Source organism: Crocodylus siamensis, chromosome 10 (genome assembly GCF_052110815.1).
Source record: "Crocodylus siamensis isolate JL-2025a chromosome 10, ASM5211081v1, whole genome shotgun sequence".
Lineage (NCBI taxonomy): Eukaryota > Metazoa > Chordata > Crocodylia > Crocodylidae > Crocodylus > Crocodylus siamensis.
Window position 1 is genome coordinate 26,850,584 of NC_143404.1, and position 26,633 is coordinate 26,877,216.

Sequence of the window (26,633 nt, forward strand, 5' to 3'; positions counted from 1 at the left end):
TCTTTTTTAACATAAGGATTTTGGTGTAGATTATATTAGGGCCCCAGATATGTTTAGGTTTGCATGCATGCATGTGCTGTTTATCTAAAAGGCCATCAATCTTCATGAAGGGTGATTGAGACAATGACTCTTGAACCCAAAGAAAATATTAAAGTAACTGGAGCTGAGGGTGGTATCGTGCTTTATTCCTATTGGGTGCATTTTCATGATATGCTAAATGAACAGTAGAGTAATTCTACTGCACTTTAGCAAATCATGACAAAAGCATTAGCCTTACTAAAAAGGCATGCATCAGTGCCACCGCACAGTAGTGCTGGTTACGGTGCATTGAGTTAGTAGCTGTTATTACAGGTACGAAACTTAATTCGCAGTAACTACGGTGCATAAATGCACATGTAGAGGTCCCAACTGTGACCTGAATTAAGCAGAAAGCAGTTTACACAACATTGTTAAGAGTAGCTGATTTTTCTGCAGGCAAGATTACATTTACATCTTTTGTAATTAAGATAAAGGAGGAAAATACCTTTGTTCACTGCAAATTTTGAAGCATATATTTAATGTTAAATCAGCTAAAAAGTGTACTAGTTCTGGAACAAACAAAATACTTGATTATATCATTATTTTTGTCTTGGAATATGAATGATTCCTATTTCCATTAAGGCTTTTGCTGCTTATAGTAGAAGGACTAGTTGCTGCTATAGTGTGAAAGGCTTTAAAATGTTATGGATTTCTCTTGACCTGATCATCAGTGTTGGTATGCTTAATCACATTATTTCAGAGAGACTCCTTATATGAATAAATACACAGGTGAATAAGAGTTTTCTGGATTAGACATTTAGTTTTCTTTGTATTTATGTATGTTGTGTGTCCACTGCTTGCATCATATTTAATTTATAAAATGCTATGGGGAACAGATTGTGCCTTAGTCTATATTTCTACAGTACCTTGGAGGGTGGAGCTCTATCGTAACTGGGGGCCTCTATCTAGTTGCTGCTGTAATATAAATAATAAACACAGGAATTATATTTAAGAATATATTAGATACTTAAATAGTATAGTGCTATTTGAAGAGTGACAGATTAAACTTTTTTATAACAAAAGCTATATTCCCATAACAGATGCATCAAAACCTTTTCATATTTAACTCATAAATATACTTCAACCCAAAGGAAAGAAAAGGTAGATCCAATTCTATGCATGCATGTTTGTTTACCACATTCTTAAGCATATTTCTAACTTTATGAATATGTGAAGTCTTATGTTATGTAAAATCATTTTCAAAAAGAAAAGCCATTTTTACAAATACTTTTTAATCTTCCTCTCACTTATTTACCTCCTGTGTACAGACTAGCCCACACGTGTGGTTTAAATTACATATAGAACTGAAGTTGACACCTGTCCATTAGAAACAGAATTGAGACTGATGACCTATTTAGAATAGCATAGATATCAATGGGTCTATTTAGGATGTTTTAGGGTCTTACCTTTTAGAGTATTGAATTTGTGACTTAAAAGAATTTGTCTGGATGTGAAGTCGGTGAAGTGTCCTGCCTCCCTGGTTTTTATGCACTTACAACATTTTGGTCTTTATTATATTGAGACTAGTGCAACAGTCCTTACTCATTGCATGTTTAGGGATTGTATATTATGTAAACATGCCCAAGGAAATTTTTTAATGAATACCAGAACATAACATAGGCCCTGAAATTGTAATAAACAAATATTATGCATGACAATAGTTTGGTGAGAATTAGTTAAAATTAACCATGGGAGGCACTTTTTATAATATTACATGGTTCATCATACTTTCCTGCATGAATTTTTGTCAGTTGACGTATGTTCACTAAAGTTGCTTCCAATGGGAAGTTGCAACGTTCAACATATGGCAATAGAATCTAATGAATAAGGGTCATGACAAATTTCATAGATTTAAAGCATCCTCATCAACAGCAGTTAGTGAGTCATTCATATTACTTTGACTTCACATCTTTTCCCTCTAGTATTAAAGAAATCTTGGAACATGAGAAATATTGTAATGGTACCATATTTTATTACTCTGGGCCAAATTCTTTATCTTTCAACAATCATCCTGTTAGTCAGCAACATTCTGCCCATCATTGAATGCTGCAAAATGGTAAGATTAAGATTGTTTCTTAAATGGATTTGAGATTTCTATTTTGGATCTGAACCTGTCCACATTAAAGTCTATAAACTTAAAATAGCTGCAGGGGAAAATGCTTAATTTAAAACTCGGGGTCTTTTTTTTCCTTTCATGAATTTATTTTTGGCTAACAATGCCAACCTCTTATCTTGAGTTTTAATCAGTAGATTTCAAAGCATGTTACAAGCAGATCATTATCATAACCATGTTATAAATGGGGAAATCGAGGCACTGAGCCAGTAAGTGTTTAAAAAAACAAAAAGCAAACCTTCTAATAGAGAAATCAAGAAGATGGAGACCACAGGAGGTGGAAAAAATAGAGTTTATTTAGTAGGTGGAAAGTATATAAGATTTTCTTTCATCAAGACCAGGGCCCGTAAATGTCATGCTCTTGGTGTTGCGCCTTAAGACGAGCACTTTCCAGGATATTTATTTGTTGTACCTCCATTACGTTATACAGTGTCATTCATATTTCTTTTTAGCAGCTTTCAGAGATTTTTAGGTACTCAGCATCTGAAATTGCACTGTTTTATCCCAGATTTAACAAATAACAGTCAGATTATTGTAAAAGAGAGCTTGCCGATAAGTAAGGTTTTGACTTTCTTCTGTGATTGTCACAGGAAAGAATGTCAGAAAATGGCAGCTTCTGCAGCAAACAGGTTAGCTGCAAAAATATTAAAAATAAAAACTGGATACTGAATTTCTTTGCTTATGAATATGTCTGAAACTGAGTTTACTGTAAAGCTTCTGCTTTGCTGCCTGCAAATTTACAGTGTTGGAAAACACTCAAAATAACCACCAAATAGTTCATGAATGCCTGTATTCACCTGAGAAGAAGGGATATTGTATTCTCTGCCATCCAGTTTCAGAGTACACTGAATCTATCTGTTGACAGAGGAAATTAATTTTGTAAAGAAAACAAAAATGTATTTTTAACTGTTGTTTATTGCTTGTTTAGTTTTGGACATCCTGGGTTACTTTCTGCAGACGTTTAGTAAGGAAAAACCTGCCTTAAAACTCAAGTCTTACTATTTTCATCTTACTAATTATATTCTGTAGTTGCAAAGCTTATGTTTTTAACCAAATAGCATGAAAATTAGCTGATTTTTATTTTGATTGGTTGAATTATCTCTAATAGTTTAAGTCATTTACTTTATTATAATGTATTCAACATATTCCCCCCACCTTGAAACAGTCTTGGAAAACTACAAACAAAATTTTCAGTGAACGATAAACAATTTGTACTAAAAGTGAATTTGTGAAAAGTAATATTTTGCTTTCTGTGAGGTTCTGTACTTCTGTATCAAATATGGAGGATGTCAAATAAGTTAATATGGCGCACCTCTTTTATTATACCTATTTGCTCTTGCAGATTACTAAAGTGTTATGTCATAGTTGTATGAAGTCATAGATTTCAGACTCGATCATGTGATGTTCTAAGTGCCCACATTTCCCATGATGTGCTCAGTATCTCATAGGTTTGGGTTCTAATACAGTCTGTTAGATTTATTTGTGACATATTCTTGTCATATTGTATACTATACAAGTTTTTCCCATATGGTGGAGATCTAGATAAAACGATGCTTTACTACTGATATGTCAGGCAGGGCCAGCCATAGGGAAAATGGTGCCCTGGGTGAACTTGTATTTGGCGACCCCCCCCCCCCATGTCAGGAGCGCTGCTGCAAGCTGAATCAGAGGCAAAGGCAGGCAGGAGCATGGGGCACAGTTTGCAAGGGGGTGGAGTAGCTTGGTGTACCAGGTGGGCAGGCGCTGCTGCTGTGCCAGAAGCAAGGTAGATTGACTAGAGCAGATGCCACTCTGCCTGCATGTGCCCGGCCCAACTCCTTCTGAGCTGTGGTTGGAGGTGGGGGGAGGACTGGTCTGGGCTGGGCACCACTCCTGCCTGGGGTGGGGATCAACTGGGGCAGAACAGGGTGGGGAGAGAACACTGCTGTGAGCACGGACCGCTCACACGTGTGCGTGTGTGTTTGGTGCACCCCTAACCATGTCTTCCTGGGGGGTCAATTAGTGTTGCCCACCCCTAAGACCAGCTATGATATCAGGACTCTTCAATGGAATTGTAACTAACTGTGCACAGTCCAGATCCATAAAGATTTGATATTAGCCGCAGCAACAGGGTCTCTTGCATACCCAAGGGTAGGAGATCACAGTAGTACTCCACAGCTGCCAGGATCCAGAATCCTGAAGCTGCAGGGCACTTCTGGGACCCAGCATCCACAACTGCCAGACTCTGCTGGGGCCAAGACTCCGCTCAGCTGTGGGACTTCTGGGCCCATCTGTGCCATTTGCAACTGGGACTGAGAGTCCTGCAGCTGAGAGACTCTCAGTCCTGGCTCCAACTGTGGTACAGCCAGGATCAAGAGTCCCATCAGCCAGGGTCTACCAGCTGCAGGCTTCCAGTTCACAGGGACTGTCTACATGTGCAAATTAAAGCTGGACAGAAACCAGTTATAAAGCTACTATACATTTTCAAGCAATAACTTCATAGCTGGTTGGACCTTTTTAAGGCACCCAAATTAATTTACACTTGTAGCCAATCTAAATTTATTGTGCAATTAACTGGGTAATTGTGCAATAGATATTACTTTTAGAGTGGGGCCTGTTGTACATGTTTTTGATATTCCAAAACAGCCAGAATCAAAGTTCACTGAATCTAGATGGGCTTTTTTGATCCACTCTGCCACCTTTGAATCAGGTCCCAGATGAGTCAAAGATATCTAGATACAGAACTGTGCTACTACTTCTGCTTGTTAAATACAGACCAGCTACAGCTCCACACATGCCCCTTTCCTTCCTCTGCCCTGGCTTTAAAACACACGTCATGAGAAATATGAGTAGGCAATATGCATAATGAAGCAGTGCCCCTGCTGTCAATTTGTGTCTGAGAAGATTACAGCTATGGCTACTGAATATTTTAGGTTTGGAAGCAGGTGGGAATTAAGAGTGAAGTGCCTCACTTATGCCTCATAGTGCTACTTTTACTTTTGTTGTTTGTTTGTTTGTTTTTATAGCATGTACCTATGCAGAGTCTGAATTTGCCTCAGATATGAATGCGTGACTGCATGTAGCTTTGTTAACATTCATCACCTAGTTTGCATACTGTCACGTTTTATTGATGTTCCACTTAAATCATGATACGATGTTGTGATACGTCATATGCTGAGCAATACTGGGAGTGCATTTTCTAAAGCAGATCATTTGACATCACTGAAACAGTGAAGCTGTGATAACTGGAAGAAGATGTGGGTGAATGTCAGTGAAGTTAATGCTAGTAAATCTTCCTGTACTCTTGGGAAATTAAATGTTTTGTGAGTCTAAAATCTTCCATGGTTCAAGTAAGTTTGAGGTTTCAAATCACAGCATCAGCATTTTCTTTTTGGCTGTTGAAATCCTAGAATAGAAGCAAATAAGGAAAAGGCCTGGATTTGCAAAGCAAGTACAGAAGGAGGAAACAGGAGGTCTTCCTCTTTAATGTTAAACTTGACTTGTAATTGGTTTGTGTTAGGTAATGCTAAGAGAAAGCTTTGATTAGTTGTTTTCCCTAGAGCTATGAAAACTTGCACAAAAGTTGGGTCACAAATCAGTTATTTATATCTCCATGCAAAATGCCATTTCAAGTAAACTTTGCTTTGTAATAGTTATTCTAATGTACTGTAGAATGGCTTCTGCATGCTTCTGTACTAATCCTTGGGAAGGTTTAACTAGAATCATATTTAAGAGAAGCAAAAGAAAATTTTGCATTTATGTCTGTATAGTTGTAGACCTGTCAAATGTCTTCAGCTAATTTGTACTTCGCTAAAAGAATTATGTATTTGGAAGATAAAATAACCAATAGTTGGCCATTTAAGCCATTTTTGTAGTAATAGCTTCAAGCTGCATGGTCACTTGAATAGCCCCTGATTTAACAAGGTTTTTAAGCATTCTTAGTATCAGGCACATAAATTCACAGATAAACACACAGAGGAAGCTCTTCTGACAAGGACAAAAGATCAAGTTTTTAAAGGTACACATTAACATCAATGGCAGTTAGGAACTTAAATCTGGCACATGTTTACTTTCTTTTATGTTATCTCTACGCAACATAATTTCTTTCTGTGATCCTCCTGTTTTCCTCCTCCTTTCCCTTTCTCATTTCTTTCCTGTCTTTTATATCATATTTCCTGTTTGTCATCAACTTTGAGCATCCTCAGCTTCTTGACCCCTGTTACAGCTGTTTTCTAGAGCAAGTATCAAACTTACTTGCCCCCAGGCCAGAACTGGACAGCAGTTTACTTCTATGAAATCTGAGGTATGGAGCCCAATTTGGGGTGTGTCAGTGCAGGGCATGACTGGGCAAAATTGGGAGTTAATATAGCTGTCACTCACCACTTGTGACCAACATGTATCCCCAATAGTGCTCTGTACCCCAGATATCAGTGGTGGGCCCCACCCCTAAATTCCTGACCCCTCTAGAAGCACTGTTGGTCAGATGATAGGCCACACATTTGACACCCTTTCTGTAGAGCAGGGGTGTTCAACCTTTATTTCATTTGAAGACTCCAAAAACAATTCAAATGGAGGTGCAGACCCCTTTGGAAATTTTGAATGGAGGTGTGGATCCCATTGAATTGTAAGTGTGAGTATTCATATACTTTTGATTGATCGTAGTAATTTTTCGCGGACCCTGTAGACATAGTCTGCAGACCCCCATGGGTCTGTGTACCACAGGTTGAAACGACTGTTCTAGAGGATATATCCTCAGTCTGTCTTCCTTGCATCACCACAGACCTATTCAGCTAGTCCTACAGTCTCTCACCCTTACCTACATGCATGCAGTCTGCACATTGAAACTAAAGAACTTCTCTCAGTGTCTTCCACCACTTAAAACTTGCTGTGGAAGTTGAGGCTGACATTGGAAAAAGAACCTCTATGGGATAGAAAAAATAAACCAATAAAATACCGGGAAGGCTGAAGAGGACACTACTCTTGGGTATGTTCCTATAGAAGCGGAACAGTGGGAAATTATTCTTGCAGAACATCAGCATTACTCTCTTGTCTTAAGGCCTACAGACAGGGAGCAGAAGTGATAGAACTGCCTATGTGCAGCCCATGTGGTTATTTTGTTGGCCACCGTGAAGTTCATTTGGTACTTGCTTCAATTTTCAGTCTGCCTTCACTGTTTCTATATTTAGTTTGTTGGTATTGCTGATTTACAGTGTTTTTAAAAAATATTAGGTAGGCTTAGAGATCATAAGCTTGTTTTATTTTGTTTTTATTTTTAACAATAATCTTCTGATTTTAGAGCCACAAGAGTTAATGTTTTCAAGATTCCTCCACAAGCATCAGGACTGGAGTTTTTAGTTTCATGTTGTTATTTAAACTCAAGCTGAGGTATTCATGTAATAAGAGACTAAGGCTTTAAGCAAAACACCAAATATTGTAAAATGGATTATGGTGAAATTATATTTGGGAATACTGAATGCTTATGTGGCCCTTGTCACCGTAGCATTTGAGCTTCTCATAAATGTTAATAAAATGATACTCACAGCCATATCAGTACAGCCACCACAGCTCTCTGGTCAGAAAGAATTTTACCGTTTGGAAAAACTGAAGTGTGCAGAGAATAAAGGTCTGATTCCTGAAAGTGTTTAGACACCTTAAGATGCAGATAAGCACCTAATGGGATTTTCAAAAGTGACATGTTTGCCTGATCCACTTAGGTGGTTTCAGAGGTCCCATTAAATGTCTGTCTGCCCCATACCATGCTTAAAAACCAGGTCACAAGTGACTTGTCTAAGTCTTTATCAAATTAAAATTGGACCCAGAGCTCTCAAGTCCAAGTTTGCTGACCCCCTTCTTTCTGCCTTTCAGTAGAGGCAAGATGCTAGACCCTTGAGTGAGAGATGTTGTAGCAAGGACACGACTTATTTCCCTGCAGGTTTGTCAACTTTCCCATTGCCTGGCCATCCTCCCAGTGCAACAACATTCTGTCTCTAAACTAGTGTTAGCTTGGCATTCAGGGAATGTGCCTGCTGTCCAATTGAGTAATTACCCATCAGCCCCAGTCAGTCTTGCCCTTAACTTGAAAGCAACATAAAGGCAGACGATCAAATAAGTGGGTGTAATATGATAGAAGTGGGGATAAAAAACTGATCTTACATGACCGTGAATCCTACTTACATACGAGTATAGCAACAGAGTTTCAAAATTTAATTTGAAATTCTAAATTTCATTCTAAATCCAAGTTCTTAATCAGATTTTCCAGCTCCAAATCTGATCCCATCCTGTGTCTGATTGACTTCTTTGACACTATTAGTCCTAGATCATGTTTCCTACTTTCTCTTCCCCCATACTTAATGTGCGGTAATAGTGTGAGCAGAGGCAAACGTCTGTAATATCTGCTCTTTAAAACACAAATTCAGCAGTACTAATGTTTTTTGTTACTATGCACACTCAGTTATCAACAGTAAGCATTTGTTCAGTCTTTTGTTTACCAGTGGCAGTTGTTCGGAGTTGTAAGTAGAGTTCCATCTGCCAGTTAAACTATATTGTAAATTGCAATAGAAATTAGCAACTCACATTTTTCTATCCAGATGATTATGTAAAGTAAATTGCACATAAATGTATCCCTAGAAGAATAAAAAAAGAAAAAAGCACAGGTATACTGCACACATGTATGCCAATCAGGCAAAAACAGGCACACATTGTGATTATCTCAGCTTTTGAACGTGGAAGAGACAAGAATGTGTTGCTAAATGAGAGAGGCAGTATGTCATGCTCACTGAGATAAAAACAGAAGCTGCCAGACACTTTGGCTTTATTCTAAGAATCTTTGCTTGAAAACTCCCCTATTTTTTGTCTTCATGCTTATTCTCCTTCACGTTCTTCCTCACATTCTCTCTCTCTTTCTCATTGCTGTCTCGATCCCTCTCTTATTGTTCTCTCTCTCTTTTCCTGTCTTTGATGCACATACGTTGTCACATTTCATTGACTCTCCCCTCTTCTCTGTTCTTACACTCACGCCTAGTGGTGCTTTAGCCAGAGCTTGCAGCCTCTCAGGCGAGTTTTAGTCATGTGTGAAGCTCAGTTTGATCGAGCGCTCCTTTTCTGCCTTTTCGCTCTTGCAAAAGATTAAAAGGTGGCGTCACATTGCTCCCCTGCTCCTTCCCGCAGGAGGGACTTAAAAGGGACAACAAAAACTAATCACTATCGATAAGCATTTTCTTGCAAAAAAGGGACTTAGCTGTGCAATTTGAGGCTGGTGGTGAGGACTGGGAAGGCTAGAGGATGCTTCATACTGCTAACAAGGGAAGGAAGGCTTCAACTGAGGCAGGTAAGAAGTGTCTGAATATGAGTGCTTTATAGAGTGGCTTAGTTAAATTGGTCGATTTTCATTTTTTGTAACTGAGGAAAGCATTTTCAGCAAAGGGCAGAAAGGATATTGTATTGTATCAGCTTCCATTTGTTTACAATACAAAGTACATGGAATAATTGTGATGAATTAGAATATGCTGTAAATTCAATTGCAAATGCTTATGGAAAGAAGCTGAATTTACACTGAATGATTTTCCTTCTATTTTATTTTAATGCATAGGAGAATAGAAATTGAAGATTTTGTGAAAGCTGGACTTCGCATAAGGTTAAATTCAGTGCTTGAAGAAACCTCAGGGTGCTCTTCACTGTATAATTCAAGCTCTTAGTCTTGCAATCTTGCAGGTGCCTGTCATTCTATAATTTGTTTGTAATAACTGAACTCACAATTAATTATAATTATTTACCATTTGGGGTTTAGAGTAAAACCTAGTAGTTTAGGTCTAGGTGAGTGTGATTTGTTTGCCTGGCATTCATCAGATGAATAGCTATACCCTTTTAGACATACTGTAAAACCTATTTCATGTTTATGTTTTGTAAATTGAGATTAAGTACCATACTGGATGAAATATGTGACTAAAACTCATAAACTGCATCCATGTTTAGTAAAGCAATTGCCAAATTAGAATAATGGATTTATGTCAGTTGTCAAATGGAGTTAACTCTGAAAGTGCTGTCTACAAGTGCACCTGGATTACAATAAAGGGCTTTCTGTTTAACAGCTATTGAGAGGGGCTAATTATCAGGCAAACAACTGAACTTTGGTCTAGAGACTTAAAAATAAAATTTTATAGCTTATTGTGTTTTAGGTTTTCAGAAACTTGGCTTATTTTATGTAAACATATGTGGGGTGAAAAGGGAGTATATGGCTAAAAATAATGTAATAAAAAATATGTTACTTAAATGTTTCCTTCATTTACAAAAAATAATGTTTATCTGTGGGGTCCTTGCTCCAGTACTCATTGATTTCTACCCCTTCCCAAGTACCTCCTCTGTTCTCTGGTATTTTATAATTATTTTCAACCTGAGCAAGCGAAGACTTAAATAGGAAGGAAAGGATTCTAGAAATAGCAAGGGTATTCTGTGTTTGTCCATTGCAATGTAAAGAGTGAATGAATACCTTAGGATAGGCAGACCTTTACTGGTGATTAAAATAAGATAAAAAACAAAAATACAATGATCAGAATCCATTTAACATCTGTACATAAATGTCTGTTTGTAAGAGTATGCTAGAAAACTAATCTGCCTCTTGAAGGGGAGATACGGCAAGGTAACTTCAATGGGCTTGTACCTAGTAAATATTATTTATAGCATTGTTGACCTACAAATAGACTCACTTATACAGTTAGTTGACCAAATTCTTTATAATCATGCAACTTTGCAATAATGATTCAATCCACCACTCAGATACAGTGGTTCACATTGCTTCATATCCTATAAAAATCAGCGACAACTCTTTGTGCGTACATTCACAGTAGCTGATTTTACAAGATAGGCAGTGACAAGCCACCACATATCTGAGCAGGATCAAGCCCCCAGGGAGGACTAGTCTCCTGTTGATGGACCAAAATTGTGTGCCTTACTTCCTTTACCTTCAGTGAGAGTCATCCATGTGTATTCCCCAACATCTGAAGGAATGGACAGAACTACCAAGAACATAGGGAAAAAACCCACTAAATTAGGCAAGAACAAAACAAACAAAAAACCCAGAACTTTTAAAAAATAGATTTATAGAGGGCATCTCTGCTTTCCAAGTTCTGTTTAACTTACTGTACTTTCAAACTTTGCAATGAGTGAGACCGTAGCGGCATTTTATTTTTCTTCAAAAATTTTAAGTTTTTTCATCTGAAGCTATGTTGAAGCTTCAAACCTGTATAACTATATGTCACATCAAACTCAACTATGCTTATTATAGGTGAATTGAAAGGGAGGGGGTAGTTTTTTTTTATATCACAAATTTTAAAAAATCTATTTCTTGGTCTTTTAAAACAGTGGATTTCATGCTGTCTTAATGATGTTAATAAAATAAAAGCTAAGCTTTCATAATAGGTGAGCTTTCCATATTATTTAGTCATTTATAACATGCTTGTTACTAAAAGGCAGATCTGGGAGGTCAAAGGCGATCTAACTTTGGCAGCTTGAGACCAATGCAGCAATAGAGGCTCTGTTTAAGACTGAATTATAGGTCATTTATCTCACATTTTGGCAGTTGCTAACTCTGCCCTACTAAATGTTAACTGTGTGATTAATATAAATATCAGCATTTTACTGATGTTCCAGTAGATGTTGCTGGAGAGCAAAGTAAAGATCATTTTTCTAGGGGGAAAAAGGCAGTGGGATTAAAAAAGCAAAGACTAAAATCTTAAACAATACTACTACTGTTTATGCTATTGGTTGACTGATTAATAATATGAGGCAATTATATTTTACACCATTTTATAGGAAGTTCTTAAGATGAAGACGTATTACAATTATTACACTTGTCAGATGCATTATAGGTCTGTTAGCTATTTAAAATATTAAAATAATTTATTGCATGTTACTGTTCAGGACATCATATTGTGGAATATTAAAACACAAGTTTTCTCAGAGGAATGCCTGGGAGAGAATTTCCTTAGTTTTTTAAATCATTCACAGTATAAAAATATTCATGGATGCCAGTGTATAATGAAATTAAAAGCATACCATCTCAGAACGAGTACAGTTTCAGTTCACTGAAGCTGCTTGCTTATTGAATGTTAAATGCTTAAAGAAATCAACATGTAGAACAGTTGAAAAGATTGCAGGTTTGCCAGGTCTATCATTTTATGAGTTGGATTATACCATGGAATTGCCCTCAGAAAGAAAGGCTATGTTGTTAAAAAGATAAATTAAGGGCAACATTTCCCTAGCAAAAAGGCATAATGTAATGAGTAAAATAAGTAGAAGTGACAGCAAATAGTACATTTGAGCATTGAAACCTGTGGTGTCCTATGCTCAAAATACCATGTTAATAATCATTCTGATAAAATGACAAAACAGTCCCACAGGAGCAGAGGATTGTAGTATACAGGCACTAACTGATGCAATTTCAGGCAACCACTGACCTCTATCTGTGGGAATATTTATTTTTGGAAATGATCATCAACTAACAGGTTTCAAATTTGAAACAGTAATAAATGCAGTTTTCCCAAAATATCTGGTAGACATCAGAAACCTTACTTCTGGGATCAGAACAGAGGGTTGACATACTCATGTACTCTAGTGTGTATCTACCAGTACCTTAGCCAAAAAGAAAGTACAAAAGATTAGTTGCAGTCTTGAAATAAGATTCCCTTTGTATAAATATTATCAACATGTTGTATTTTTTTTTCTGTAGGATGGTTTGATCTAATGCCTTGTCATTTTGTGCACTGGTATTTTATATTTCTCTAAATTGAATATTTAGAAAAGAGATATGTAGCAAATCTTTATATCTTGAACTTACCACCTTATGTGAACTGTGGGTAAAAACTGCCTATTGCAATAGTTTAGTTCTGGTGAATGTAGTTATTTTCAGATATGCAGGATAAATAATTTCTTTGGTTTAAGATATTTTCATGTGATGATTTTCTTAAATGCATATTTTTACCATACCCCTTGTTTTTATTAAAATCTGAGTCTTTCATGTATTGTCTATAGTGTGCCTTCACACAGGTCATTAATTCATTTTTAATGTTTCAGTCATTACATAAATTAAATCCTCATCCTCTGTCTCATGCTTGTAGTTTTGGAGTTGTCAACATGCTGTTGGTCAAATTTTCATGTAAGCTTTTATACATGTCAAATTTAGATTCAGAGATTCCTTGTTTTTTACCAACACAGCTTGCACTCAGTAGAGGAATTGTACATCTAAAGTGGGCAGGTACAGAACTTTAGACACATTTTAAAATGTGTGACATAACACTTGTGAATAAGATGAGGGGTGGTCTATTCAGTGATAGTCTTCTTAATTTTGTTTTACTTTCAAATGTATCAGTTCCCTGAAATTACATGTAATTTAGTTTATACAGCCAAACAATATCAACATGTTAGCTTGAATTCCTTGTTGGGGAATTCTCCTTTAAAGCTGACAACACAATATAGCCCCCGGGAATAAACTTTCTTATTCTTTATATTTCTGTGATTTTAAACTCGTGAAGAAACATATATTTGAACTGTTTCTACTTTACATGGGGAAACTAGTAGACTGCACTAAAGAACATTTTAGAATTACTCAGATATGTTCTACTTGCAAAAATAACCTTACTCTCTTAGTGGAATTCTGTATTAAGTACACTGTGTATGTCTTAGACCAGTTCTAAATAGCAAATAATATTGTATACAGCTAATGAGACTAGCGCTATTCTCACCTTCCTTCGCTGGTATCTGTTTTGTATGCTTGTGGCTGTACAACATGTATGTACACACCTGAACAAAATTCTGAATGTGAATGATATGTAAACTAAAGTAGAGTTTGAACATCTGACACACCCATGTTGTTTGAGAAGAGAATGAAAATGCAGACTTTTTTTTTCTCTTACGCTCCTTAATTTAATTCTTTCCATTTACTTGCCCAAGGCTGTCACCTACTTGCCATTGTAATACTTTCAAAGACTGGGTGCTTCCCCTGACAGTGGCACTTAACACTATCACTTATTGTACAGGACTGTTTTTAATGGAGGAAAAATAGGAATTCTTTAAGTACGGAGAATGTTGGTGTGATTCAATGCGTATGTTTGTGTGTCCGTTTTTTCAGTGGGTTTTGATTGTGCGTATTTGCAAAGGGTTTTGATTGCTGCAAACTGAAAAGCACATAGGAGTGCTACTATATGCAGTGAATATGTTGTCTGGCAAGCTTGGCACCTCTTAACTCATGCCATCAACTTAGTTAAAATGGCACTAGTAACTAGCACTTGGCTTAAATATATAGTACACATTTTAAAAAGTAAAAAATAAAAACAATATTTTGCATGTGAAGACCTTTTTTGGAGTTATTTGTAAAAGAAAGAGTGTACATTCAGAGGTTGATCATGCTTATCTGGATCTAAATTCTGAGAAACTCCAAGGAATTAATATAAATCCCATTCTGGTTGTGTTGTGTAAAATATATTACACTTAACATTGGCTGTGCATTTTTCCCCCTACGTTAAGATAAAGTTTTCATATCCAGCTCGTATTGTACTTAATAAAGCTCTTATTCTTCCTGCAGATCACAGCAGCTACCAGATCATGTAAAATTTACATCATGTTTTACAATATGCCATATGATGTAAAATTCTGTAACAACCCAGTGCAGAATTACATATTAGAAATCAGATGCTACAGTAGGTTATTGTTTTCCAAACCTGCACCTAAAAATATCATCACACCTATCTGAGACTGTGGGATAACATGATATGAAATAATCATTTGAAAGGCATTTTTTCTTTTTTTCCAATACAACAGTAACAGTATTTGAGAGGAAAAAAATGCAGATATTTTTTCAGTGCATTGCAGTGGGATTTCAAGAATTTGACATAGCATATTGAATGCTGCATATTGTGCATTGAAAAATATACAACTACCAGAATGAAATTTAATTTTTTTTTACATATTTGTCATATAATTTTGGTCAGTATTATCAGGTTTTTATTAATGTTCTCCCATTCAGTGTTAGCACTAGCATAGAGAAGGTGAAAAGGGAGTAATCCGTATATCATTCTTTCATTCCCTTTTATTGTTAGACTAATGTCCATTTTTAACAAGTTTTATTTGATAAAATTCAGGTCTTTACCTCAACGCTGTCTGTCTTGTTAAAATGTCAAACCTGGAATGGGTTTGTGTATAAATTCCATCTGGGCAGCTCAGTGGAGGAAAGCAAGCTGCCACAAGATATTCCCATTTCTAAAAACCCATGTTATGGGTATTGCATTTTTCTTTTTACCCCTCTTCCAGCATTTGGAAATGTTCTGGCAGAATGTGGAAAATTATAACTTACCTTTCCCTGTGTTTTGAGAAATGTGAAAAATCATGAAGTTAATCCGTACAGTGCCACACTGCCCTGCCTTCTGTCTGATATTTAGACAGAATAAATAAATAAATCCCCACACATGAAAATGAAAAGTTAAAAAAGGGGCCTACTCTTGGGGGTGGGGGTTAAAAAAGAAAGAAAAAGGAAAAAAAGGTGCAAATATAAATGGCAAGATAATGTTTGTGCACGGTAAATGCACACCAAAAAATATTAAGTCCTTTGTGCCAGTGAATAGAAAAACTCATGCCGGCTGGGCATGTGTACCATTGTCAATTTATAGCATATAATCATATTTAGAGGTTTAGCTTTTATACCCATATGCATGTATAAATCATACATGTCGTATGCATTTACTGGTGTGTATATATATACACACATATATATGTATACATCTACACATATAGTCTCTAGAGGTCAGTAGAATGTAAGGAATGGCCAGATGTTCAGTTCTCTAATACGAGATCTGGAGACACAGTATATCAGTTGTCACTGCCCAGAAAAGATTAATATGGTATTAATGGAATTTAGAATTGAAATAATTAACCAGAGTTAACAAAGAGCTGAATGAAAGAGAATGATATCCATCTTGTTACTGAAATATGTTTAATCTGTTTGTTTTAAGTAAATTCCTGATCAATGTCCATTTATGTTGTAAGACCTTGACAGAAACCCAAGCTGTAATTGTATTGTATTGTATTGTTTTATATTATATTATATGATATTATACTATGTCTCCCTACTGTTTTCCTGGTTTGAGTTTTAGAATTACTAGAATAAAAATCAAGCCTTTTTAGACAACATATCTAGCAAGTACTAAACAAAACAGGAATTCAGTGCAGACAGTATAATTTCTTTTTATATTTATCCAGTCATCTTCATCCATTCCTAAGAAATTAATTGTTTTAACCTCATTCACCTATTGTTCAAATGAAATAATCTAAATGACACAAAACTATGATGCTTGAAGGTAGATGGAGCTGTCATTCCTATTTTCTTTTTCTCTGAAAAAAAGAATTGTTTTGACAGTCTTTATCTCCAGTTTCAAAAGCTTTTTTACCTGATACAATTCTTGATTTCTTTTCAATCTGTTAGTTTAAGTTTCCTTTAAGAGGCTTAGCAGTGCAGTGGTGCAGTGGGCTTTCATCTCTGAAGGACTTGGTTCAAATTCTAATTTGTGTCACAAGTGGAAACAAGTTTTGGTGTCCCTAGTGGTTGTTTCTGTATCCCTTACAACGTCACACAGTTCAACACAATTGTAATTTCCTCCTGAAGAAAGGTTCAAGAGAGGAATGGGTTAGAGGATGTTGAAGTTGAAACTTGAGTTATGTTGATATGGAGTCATGAGATTTTGCATTTAAATTCAAATGGGGGCAAAGCTGCAGTTCTGAAGCAGTTCTGCTTTGGATAAAGAATCTTCTATTGCATGAGAATTTGCTTTTTTTAGATTGAGATTATGCTTAGCTGGAAAAAGTATACAAAAATGTGGAAAAAGAAGTAAATATTTTAAGGAATTGTACACACAAACACACAATGTAACTTGCATTACAGTCCCATCTTGCCCAAAGGGACACCACATCACACGTTGTTGTCTCACTAGGGAGATGTTTTCCTTTAAAACAGGCCAGTCTATTACAAAAATGTGAAAAAGTTCAAGGCAGCTATTGTGGGGGATTACCTTTATGGGACTTGTTGAGAATCTATTACTATAGAAACCATGCAACACCATGTCCTTGGTACACAGGTGCATTCATCCAGTGCCACATGCTGGGTATTTCTGACTCATAGACCACTTGGTACTCAGTGGTCGAGCTGTTAATTTCCATTGCGTACTGCTATATTCTGCCAGACAAACAGTTTTTTTGTTGTTTTGTTTGCTTTTGCATAAGAACCTCCTTTTGCTAAATATCTTCACTGATACTTTTCTTTTAATGTTATAAAAGAACAAGCACAACATTATTATCTGTTACAGTACTGAAATTTTGCCAGCATAACTATAAATGTAATGTATATGTATAGTTATATTGCTGCACTATTTTGGATATTTTGGAATAAGAGTATTTTTTGAAACGAGAGTCTGTTCCTAGTATAGCTTATATAGCTATCAAAGGACCATAAGCTGAATTTCTTAAAAATTGATATATAATAAGGGCAGGTATGTGGAGAGTTGTAACTGTAGTGGTACAGCTACACAACCATGGTCATGCTAATACATTCCCTGTGTAGACAAGCCCTTAAAAAAGTTCTTAACATTTTTGGATTCAAAGGACCCCTTGTTATACTCAGGACATATTGCCTTAGACTTGACACCTTTCGTGAAAAATGCCAGTTTTTAGTTTTCACTCTTTTTTTTTTTTACTATGGAAAAATAATATAACAATGCTTCTGTTTCAGATAATTCAGAAAAACTGTAATAGGTCAGAATGTTTTTGACACGATGGATTATTTTTTTCAAATCTTTGGATTTATCTTGATAATCATGTGTAGGTGTTTGCCCATCTAACAGTGCTTATGTTACATATCACAGTACTCTTAAGAGTATCTCATGGCACCCTGGTTAATAATTACTGCCTTAGAAGTAATTAAATACCATTCTTTCTTCCCTCCCCTTACCCCCTTTAAGAAAGTTTGCAGTTCTTCAGGTGACACTTGAGATCATTTTTCTTTCTATGTATATTTTGGTGCAAGATGTTGACACAATATAGAATATTCTTGACTTCAGTGTAGATGTCCATTTCCATTTTACTAGTTTTTTAGTTTTGGGGGGGGTTTTCAATGGTCAAAAGCTGTACCTTGAAAAAGTATATAAATTTGATCTTGAAATTTTAAGAGGTTAATAATCATAGTAGTTTGCTAAGCACATTTGTTGCTGCCAATCTAGTTAATTGTTAAATAAACCCTTCTGCTTTTCTTCTTCCCAAAGTCTTTTAAAAATACCTTTTAAAGAATGTAATGTTTTGTGCAAGTGTCTCTTAGTGCAGATTGCAGGATGTGGGGGTAACAGCCTCCTGGGGTCTCATCTAATGAATCTAAATCATTTTGCAAATAGTGCTCAGTCCCCCAAGATCCCAAATGTTCTTCTGAGATCCACCATCAACTCTCAGTGACTTAAATAAGATTTAAGTGCAATTTACACTTGATGTGATTAAGCTGGTATTGTCTCTATTGTGTAAAAAAAATCACAATGGAGATAGACACAAAGAATACTTCCTGTATTTAAGAAGCGCATACCTATACTGTTTTTGTGTTCTATGTCATAAGTCATTATAGACCAAATTTGCCAATGATAATTATATGAAGGACTTCCCAAAATGTTCTCCACATACATTGCACATACATTTCATGGTACAATCTAGACAATATTGACTATGCATGCTATATATGTGCAAGCCAGTAAGATTCGTACGTGCACATCATTCCACAGAAAAAGATGAAGGCACTGGCGTAGTCCCATCTCCTCCTTCAGTTTGGATCTTAGCAACCTGTGTCCTGGAGAAGCACTGAGACAAACAGGATAATGGTTGTAAAGGGTACTCTGTGGCATATGTTGGCCTTTTAATAGAGTGAACCTACATACAAGATTTCATTATGAATCACAGCTTCCATCGGTATTAGTAATTGCCCACTCTCTCTTTCAGAGGCTCAGATTTGGTCAGAAAACTGGAAGGGTTCTTAAAGGAAGGCAGCATGGGTGTGTAAGATAATGTTAGGGGTGATGTCTCAGTCCTATACCAGAAATCCTAACCAGATTATCCCCCCATTCTGTCTCATCCCAAGAAAAGAAATCAGTGGAGCATTAACACTCTGGAGCACTGTTTCTTAGGAAAAAGGGGCAGGAGAATGTTGTAGGGGACACACTCTCCCTCTTTATATGGTTTATATATATAAAAAAGGGCTCAAATGAAGCATTCAATATTATGTTCCAAGATACAAAGGCACAACTCCACTGTGAGTAATCAATAGGAGATATATGTATGGTACATATGAAGCCAGAATTAGTGTCTGATCTTGTGATCAGATTAGCTCTGTTGGAGACCAATTGAAGATCATTTTAGTAAAACTGAATTACTTAGATAATTGCAAATGTTTTGGTAAACTTGATACATAGTTATATGTAAATCTAGAAATAACTAATGTTTTCCACTAACTAAGATGACAGGGATAGTTTTAATGTATTTTTCTTAATAAGAAAAGTAATACTTTTAGAAAATAAAATTGTATCCATACTGTAGTAACTGTGGGTTTTTTATATTCAAAGCAGTCAGAAACATGGTAATAATCAGTATCATTGCAAACTAGTAATTTTTTAATTAATTGCACATACTGTCCCCTCCCCAAAATCAAAGCAGGGGAAAAAAGTATTAAAATAACCTGTTGACTCTATTTCAGATGCATTTTGCAGTGCTGACTGTAGTTATGGATTTGTTAGTGTTAAATTGGTAATTGTTGGGCTTTAAAGAGGGATGCAGAATCTTCTGCAAGAGCTTATTAAACTGTAAAATATGGATTGCCTTTACCCTAATGGCCTCTGAATCCTATTACCATCCCATTAGAGAGTGTGGGATTTTAGTAATTCTGTTGTTGTTTCCAGTGGGCAGTGAATATAATGGGGAAGGTCAGGGGTTAATGCAATTCATCTCTTTTAATACTTGTAACACTGAGTCCTTTATCACTCAGTGTGGTTTCATTAGGTTTCCTTTATAATATGCCAAGAATTTCTTTAACCACCTCAAAAAAAAGTAAAAACTTGAGATTTCCTTAGTTATCTACATTTTGTAAACAGAATAGAAATGAGTGAGTTGATATGTAAACATGTTGCAAAGTAGGCTGCAGTATACAAGGATTTTCAATTACTGTCATTATATCAAGAGTGGTATTGAAACACCTCTTCAGTCAAGATCATTATATTATTATTTATTTAGATTGCAGTGGCACCCATAATGTATTAATCAGCTTTCAAATACATAGGAAAGCAACATTGCTTCCCCAAATAACTTAGTCTGAAAAACTAATAACAAACAGATTCAGGAAAAGGTAAGTGTGAAACTTTTGCACATTTTACTTCGTTTTTTCTTTATAAATTATCTTCAACTATCCTCCTGCCTACCTCATCTTAGCAGACTGATTCCTTGTATGCATCACAGCAGACAAAACATGCAGAAGAACAATTTCATTGAGGGTACATTGGTCTGAGGAGACCATGTCAGTTGGGCGATGGTACCAACATACAGAGTTAAACATAAGCATAGAAAGCTGTGTATTAATACTTGCATGTGTTTTGTGGAGATTCTTTGGTGTCAGATTTCCAAATGGCAAAGGGGATTGTTTCTGCAAGTTAGAACAGAATCAAAGCTAGAAAAAATTCAAGAAAATGTTAGCTCACTTAAAAAGTGGGCTTAAAAGGGATTCAGCTTTTAGTACACACATATGCTATATGTATCAGATAAAAAACTGCCATCATTATTTCCAGCTAATTTTATTCATGAAATAGGTTTTTTTCTAACTTTTTTTTATTTTAAACTCGGGGATTAGCAGTCTTCAAATTAGTTTCCCACAGAGGATCCCTGAATGGTGTAATAGTTGTTCTTTTGGGGGAGTTAGAGCATTTCAAGGACAAGAAAATCCATTCATCTTTTTTTTTCTCATATGTGGTAATGGACTGATATGTTTGGATTTGATATACCACAGAGTTGGCCATAATTATAATTGCTCCCTTTGCTGTGATTATTTGGAATCTCATGTCCAAGTTGTGAAAAAGCTGAAGAGAAAGAGGTGGCAAGGGAAACGGTGAATGATCAGTGCTGGCTTTTCAAAAGTGCAATCACTGGTACTCATAGGACCTGTTTATGCATTCCTACATAAATTATACTGTTCGAGCACAAAATGTGTAGAGGCAAAACAAAGTAATTCTCATCTTAATGTTTGAGCTTCAGAGTATTCTACAACCATTAATTAATCCTTGACAAGTAGGGATTCTCTCTTAAATGTATACCTGTGTGGCCACCACCTGGCAGCATTATGCATGCATGCTTGCCAAACAGGTGACAGCCCACCCCTAAGATCTGTGGCATCTCTTTTCCATTTGCTGCTAGATTCAGGAGCTACCTTCCCCCCTCTATCCAATGTTGTCTTAAGCAGAAGGGAGCAGGCACAAGGAAGCTTTGCTTTTCCCATCTGCTTCTAATTCAGTTTTTCAGTAGATGGGAGAAAGGAAGTCCAAGGGCTTTCTTACCCATTAGTGTTACTTGTCTGGCAAGAAAGAAGTTCTAGAGCTCTCTCTTCCTCTATTTCTCATCAAAGTTGTTCACATGGGGAGCATGAGAATGTGTGGGATAGGAAGAGTGGTACATGGGAGGCAGGGAAAGAGTAGTAGAGAGTGACAGGTGGAGAGGAACTGAATGAATAAGAAGGGAGACAGAGGCCTTGTGCAGACATTCAGTTTCTCTTGGAAGAGTTGCTGGATTCCTAGGTAAAATCACAAGTATACAGATGTTCAGGCTTTTTCTCCTAGAGTAAAAATGACTGCTCCAACAGAGAACCAACCTGAGAACAAGCAAGGTTAAATCACTTACAGGACAGTTTTTCCTGGAAGAGTGAATCTGCTGATACCACAGGCTAACCATGGGCAATCTGGGTGAGCCAATCAGGGCTGCTCTATGCACTGCTGCCATCTGTTGCCAGGCAGATGAAGAGAGCCCACAGAGCATAATGAGATGTGTGCACATGCCCCCTCCTCCCAGCTGCACAATGCCAGCAGTGCAAGCTCTCCACTCTTCAGGGCCTCGGTATTCTAAGGTCTGAACATGTGTCTCTGGGTAAGTTTTTTCTACCATGAGAACAGACCTGAGAGAATATTCCCAGATTGTTTGAAAGTGAATATGCAGCCTGTGTCAATGGAGAGGGCAAGAGGAGGGGGAACAATCAAGCTAAGAGATGGGCAGTGTGAGGGATGGGATAGGTAGAACAGGGAAATAAAGGTCATAGGTTGTAGAATTTGCCTTTTGGAGCAGTTGCTTGTTTTGTCTATACACAGAGTACCACTTCCCGTGAGGCAGGCAAGTTGATTGTCCAGGGTTACAAAAAAGGTAAATAAGAGGGTAAATAAATATAAAGAGGTTTACAGAAAAGGTAAATAAACTAGACTAGAAACCATACAGTGTGGAGGCAGGAATAAGTCTCCAGAATTCCTGGTGAACTACTTTTCTGCTTAGACTACTCTGCACTGTGCTCCGTTAGTGCCTATTCATATATGTTGTCATAGCATCCACATGTCCCAGTCAGTTCAGGACCTGGCTTTGTTAAGTGCTGTACAAACACCTGGAAGATACGGATCCTATACTGAATTGTAAATCTGTCTATTGAACTTTGTAGCATTTAATTATCTTAAATTGGTGTTTTGGCCTGACCGGCTGAAATGAGGCTACTCATGTTCTGACAAAAGCTGATTCCTGTAACTCTTGTCTTGATAGCCACCTTTGTTTCAGTCTTTGGAATTTAGATGAGTATATTAGAGTAAAAGAAAAAATGTGGCATATTTTGTTAGCTCAAATTTAATAATGGTTCATTGGGTTCACTTATATTTTAGATATCAGTATTGTCTGACAGCTTAAATATCACAGCTGTATGATTTTGCTTTAGGAAAGAAAGTAATACAACTAAATTCAGTAAAATATATTAATATTGTTACTAACAGCATTCAAAAACTGATGTCAGTCAATAAGTATGGTTCATTTTTATACGGGTAAGAAAGGGAAAGGAATACTACAGTACTTGGGCTTTCCCCAAACATAGTTAGGAAAAAGGGTATGTATGGTGACCCTCACTAGATAATTGCACAGGGCTTGATCCTGAATTATGCAGGTGAAGAGTGTGAGGTATAAGTAGGAGTTGAGTGCAGGGGAAACCGACCCAGCAGGGAGATTGCACTTTTAAAGAGCTTAATGATTTATTAACAGCAGCAATTTATAGATTCTATCATTGTTAGCCTCTTTGGATCTTTCTACAGTGTTCTACATGGTGAATGTTATTCTGGTTCTCTATTTAACAACATGTTCAGGCTATATCAACCTTAGTAGTCAGTGCTATTTCAGTGGGATGTTCTGGATCAGATAATCCTTCCTTTTCTATGACACAGAATATGGTTATTTCAAGACCTCTATTCTACACTCTGTTTCAAGCCATATATCACATATATTTGAATCTAAGCTGACCCTGAATTTAAGATAACCCCCAATAATGATATTCTATATATGAAACATTTATAAATTTGTTATAATTTTTCAGGTATAGAATCTAATTATTTGAAGGTTGCCTTGAATTCATAATTCATCCTCCTCCCACTACTACAGCATGGATAAAAATGCCGGGGGGGGGGAGGTGTCAGATGGCTGGCAGGAGGTTAGGTGGCTCCCTTGCCCTCTGCCCCACCACTTCACCCACAGCTTTCCTGTCCTCCTTCCTCCTCCAGATGCATAGTAAAGGGAGACTCCAAAGTGGAAGCAGAGTATAGTCACATAGGCTAGGGACAGACATTCAGAAATCCTGAACCCAAATTGATTCAATCTTTGCAGGTTAATCTAACTTGGCTAGGCTGAACTGGTTTGTAACTGCAGACATCCCAGATATGTAGGCACATGCCTGCAGTGGCTTAGGCTAGAAGCCAGGGGACACTAGAGCTGCCCTCCCTCCCCTTCCACAGGGATAAGCTAAGGGGGGCATGGCCAGGCCCCAGCAGGATGCTATGATTAGCCCAGCAGGGAAGTGATAATAGTGTTTGTCGCCCCATTAAGAAAATAACAGTGGGACATTACCAGCTACCTATTTATTCTGCTTGTTGATTCTACCTGTTGATTCAACATGGACCTAGCAAGCATGTGGTTTGCTAGCTAATACACAGACACCTCTCTGCAAGGCAGAGGGGAGAGGGGAATTCCTGCTTAGCAGGGAGTGGTGAGGGGGAGGTGGGGAGCAGCCCTCAATCTCTGCAGAAGCTACATCCAGGGAGCAGAGGGGCGGGGCAAGCCCTGCTATGGAGCAGAGAGCCCTGCCCAACCCAGGGAGCATGCTGGTTGTCTTAAATCAGCAAGGGGTCTGGGACAGACATTGCATAAACCAGTTTGAGACAAATCAGCTAAGTCTGATACTACATTCATCTGTTCTGTTACAGGTTTAAACCAGTTTCTGATCACTTAAGACACTTTATGTGTAATTTCTGTCCCTATCCATAGTGAAAGAGGAGCCATCAGTTGTCACTGCCAGTATCCTAGTTAACCTTTTCCTGGCTCTGCAGCCATCACCAAACTAAGAGCTTTGGATCAGCACTCACCATTTAAAACTACAGCACTTTCAGCATCAGCGAGGTAAAGCTGGTTCCTGATAGTGATACCTCCAAAGCAGCAGCATCTCACCCCTGATCTGCTCTGCATAGCCAGAGACTGAAGCCTGCTCTGCCCCCATTCCAGAGCCCCAAGTTGGAGATTCTATCAGGTATACCTCTGGAGGAAATGGAAATCAAAGCAGAACTTGGGGAGAAGTTAGGGCTTATCCTGTGCCACACCTCCCAAAAAGTTTGGCCACCACAAATGTACAGCTGCTTCAGTTTTATTTTTGTTCAGTTGTCTCAAAATATTTTAGACCTCCCTCTTATGATAGCATGCTGGCTCCTTGTCAATTTTATCATGATCCATGATTTTTAAGATTTATTTTATTTTATTTATTTAATTTTTTTTGCTGCTTAAGTTCATCTCTGCACAGAGGCCTTTGCATTGTGTAAGATACTTGTGTGGAGAGTTACAACAATGGAGAATTTAATTTGCACTGTGTGCAATATAATGTATTTACTAAAGTTGATTGGTATATTAGTCCAGTCTTTTTTTACCATTAATATGCTTCAAGTTACCCAGGAAATCTGGATGGTGTAATCATTCTACATGTCCTAATTATATCCATGATGGAGTGAGAGTTAGAGTTGTGTGTGTCTGTATGTGTGTAAACCCTTTGGAGCAGAGATTTTTTTTTTTTTTTATTCAGTACTTGTACCTAAGTTCCTAGATACTACTAAAATAAAGAACTAGATATATGTCATTTACAATGTAGACCTTCTTCATTTATTGAAAAAAGATTAATTATAGAGTATCTTATGATCCTTTGGCAGGCTGGTATGGTTCTTGTTTGAAAGCTGTTTCCTTTACCAAAAGTGTAGTATTTCTATTTCTACTTACAGTGTCCTCTTTTGTGGATTTGAAAATATTTATTTGTTGTTCTCATGGAACGTTCTTGAACTTTGCTTTACTACAAATGAAATAAGGAGCCAAATTCTCAACTGCCTTGCACCTCGTGTACTCATCGACATCTGCATAAAGTGTTTATAAATCTTCACCAGTGGCATTAGCAAGTGTTGTGATTTGGTAGCATTTTGCATTCATTTTGCACAGGTGTAAACGACTATCCCACAGGGAAGATCTCTGGACCTTTCTGTAGCCACTTTGTATTTCACTAGTGATATAAACCATCTCTGAATCCATTAAGCTAGCGCAGAGGGATATAAGACTTTATGTATCCTTTTTGACATCCTGATGTCCTTCTTTTCATCTTCTACAACTCTCACTACAATACACACTTGGGGGACCTGGAGCTAAAAAAAATCAAATCCCAGCAAGAGTCATCTCTGCATAAATTCAGAGTGAGTAAAATAATTTATCTTCTAGTATACATCTTGGAAAGGGACTGTATGCACATAAACTTCTCAGTTTCATATTACTATTACATTTTTCACATGTGTATTTTGTTGTCAAGTGAATACTTTGTGATTACAACTGAAAATAATAAAACTATTCTTTTAAAAATTAAGCAGGCTTCCTCATACTATTATACTTGTTCAGTTTGCTAGCGGATTGGAATTTGACTCTGTACACTTTCTGCTAAAATTAAGTGCTATCAAAATCAAATCACTTTAACATTTGACATGTGTCAGAAAGGGGGGAGTGGGAGGAATTCTTTATTACAAAAGAGCTGCATTTCCCATTGACAAACAACATCAGGCTTTTATCCTAAATGTAATTATGAGAGATCTGAATTTAATAAAACATGCAG

The 26,633-nt window shown here is 36.9% G+C and overlaps 1 protein-coding gene across 8 annotated transcripts in view; it reads left to right on the forward strand.

Annotated features, from left to right (window-relative positions):
• The window catches only part of TENM2 (teneurin transmembrane protein 2), a 1,200,689-nt gene that overhangs the window by 568,871 nt on the left and 605,185 nt on the right, over positions 1-26,633 (forward strand). Inside the window, exon 1 of one of the 8 annotated variants that reach the window (XM_090064283.1) lies at positions 9,253-9,497. The exons of the other annotated variants lie outside the window; for them this stretch is intronic. Coding sequence (XP_089920409.1) covers positions 9,452-9,497 — 46 coding nt within the window. The 5' untranslated portion in view covers positions 9,253-9,451. Of the gene's footprint in view, positions 1-9,252; positions 9,498-26,633 lie in introns of those variants that run through there. 8 annotated transcript variants of the gene reach the window in all.